This window comes from Octopus sinensis, unplaced genomic scaffold (genome assembly GCF_006345805.1).
Source record: "Octopus sinensis unplaced genomic scaffold, ASM634580v1 Contig17324, whole genome shotgun sequence".
In the NCBI taxonomy this organism is placed as follows: Eukaryota; Metazoa; Mollusca; class Cephalopoda; order Octopoda; family Octopodidae; genus Octopus; species Octopus sinensis.
Window position 1 is genome coordinate 27,501 of NW_021834972.1, and position 2,500 is coordinate 30,000.

Here is a 2,500-nt window from a genome sequence, read left to right on the forward strand (position 1 = left end):
TAAGCAAGCTACTTACCACACAGCCACTCCTATGCCTATTTGCTACTTTCAGACCAGCCGAAAGCAAATCAACTCTATAGATGTTTCCCCAGGGCAGCATAGCAAGCAAGATCGCCACCTATGTTTTGCTAAGGAAACATAATGAAAGGATTTCTTGTTGTAAACACAGATCCTCTTCACCATTTAGCAAACATAAATTATGCTTCTAACCTTTACTGATCTCACCTAAGCGTTTACGTATCGTACCACATGTTTGGTGTTTTATATTATTTTCTAATTTATTTTCAATAATTCAATCTATATTTTAATTATTATCTACTTACTTAAGATGAGTTGTCTCCATTTTTAACCTTCAAAAATTTTATATGTATTTAAGATTTAAAGTTATACAAACTAACTTAAATATTTCGCTCCTTGATATATTTTATTTCTCTCCCATTAATTTTAGACAACTTTTTGAGCCGGAACGGTTGATTGTATGGCTTCTTTGTAGCATATAATATATTTCCTATAATCCACAAGCGTCTTCTTCACTATCCCTGCTATTCTGTACGTATCTAAACTTTTGTACACTGTTATATAAACTGTTTTCTCTTCATAACCGTTTCTTCTCATATCCCCAATATTTAATCTACTTTTCCCCGTCAAACTCCCATTTCGTTTAGAACAGTGATTCTCAAGGTGGGGCCTGGGAAATTTGTGGTGGGCTGTTGGATCCAATGTTTTATCTTTTTTTTTTTTAGTGGGACATGGAATTGTGACAATCTTTTTTTTAAATCAATAACGTACTTTTTTGTACTCAGTACTTACTGAAAAGTTACCGGTAGATACTTTTGTATTAAACAATCGTGATAAAATGATAATAATCAAGTTGTTATTTTACTCCAGCCTCCGGTGGGGAATGCATTTTTCTGGAAAGTTATAGTGGGGTCTGCAGAAAAAAGGCTGGGAAACATTGCTTAGAGTTTGACTCCAAAGACCTCATATCTCCGCTTTACCGTCTTCTCATCATATATTCAACCCTTTCCCTCTAAAGTAACACTTCGGCAAGACCATTTAAATTTTAATTCTACCATTGCATATCTATATATATAAAACTGTAGTTGTGTGAGTGTCTGTCTCCTACGATTTAGATTCCTAACTACTCCCACATTTTGCGGTGCAGTTTAACCAAATTCGGGTATCTTATAGTCGTGATTCATATCAAGCCCGTCTGGGTATTAGCGCGCGTCTACGATGAGTCTACGATTTAAAAAATAATTTAACATCATTTTTTTATTCCATTTTAATGCATATTTTTTCGTGTGTCGATGGCGGCGGAGTTGGCGTCCATGGTCACACCTGCACCTGTGTTGCTTCTCCCCCTTCTTCCCTCCCTCGTGAAGCTGTGGGGAGGGAGAGTGTAAGGAAATCAACGTCGTAAAGCGTTGTCAAGGAGACCAGCGTTCTTTTAGAACAACGACTTCATGGCTTGAAGACACCAAAACAGAAATGGCTAAGAAAGCCCGAATTGGCATCTATAAGGGAGGTAACTCTCTAAAAATGCTTATATAGTTATTTCCCTTACAAACTCGAGCAACGCCGGGCGATACTGCTAGTTTTTATATAGTTTCTTTGTTTGGTATATTTTCATTGCAATCGTCTTAAATTTCTTACACTTAATTTCTGGTTTTAACTTAGGGACTAGACAGAAGGGTAGGCAGTCAGAAGATAGATAGATAAATGTAAAATAAAAGGCGTGAGAAGAAGATGATGTAGATATGTACCAAAGTACTTTGTAAGGAATTGGCTGTGCTTTGGTTCAGTCCAGGTGTTACGGATGGTTGTGATAGTGGCAATGATGTTCCTGTTGGCTACAAACAAAATATGACATTGGGCAAATATATGTAAAAATATTCCTCAATGAAAATAGATAATTGCATTAAATTTAAATGAAATTATCATATAAATATTAAATGGAAATTATACAGCACGCATACGACCCAAGTACAAACACACAGAAACACACAGAAACACGCACAAACGCACATATACACACATACACACGCAAAGGAATACAAACACACACATAAAATATTGTGCGTATAATATAATATATACATATATACATGTATATATATATATACAAATATATATAGATATATTATATATATATATATATAATATATGTACATATATACATGTATTATATATATATATATATAATATATATTATATATATATAATATATATATATATATATATATACATATATACATATATTAATTCCTACACATTTTTTCTTTCTCTTTTTTGGGGAGTTTTCTTTTCGTTCGTCCTCCCATTTTCGAGTGTAGGCTCGAGACGTGAAGACTTTTCAGTTCTTCCGAGCTTTAATCTAATGCATCTGCTCGTCGTTCCTTCATCTGTCATCATTCTTTTGTTTTCTGTTACATACACACATACATGCATACATACGTATGTATATACATACATACATACATACATACATTCATACATG

At 33.9% G+C, this 2,500-nt stretch overlaps 1 protein-coding gene across 1 annotated transcript in view; it reads right to left on the bottom strand.

Moving 5' to 3' along the window:
- Window positions 1-2,500, bottom strand: part of LOC115231076 (cell wall integrity and stress response component 2-like) — a gene marked incomplete at its 5' end in the record, with an annotated part of 40,642 nt that overhangs the window by 19,551 nt on the left and 18,591 nt on the right. The window contains one exon of the mRNA XM_036499933.1: window positions 1,767-1,853. Coding sequence (XP_036355826.1) covers window positions 1,767-1,853 — 87 coding nt within the window. The remainder of the gene's footprint in view (window positions 1-1,766; window positions 1,854-2,500) is intronic.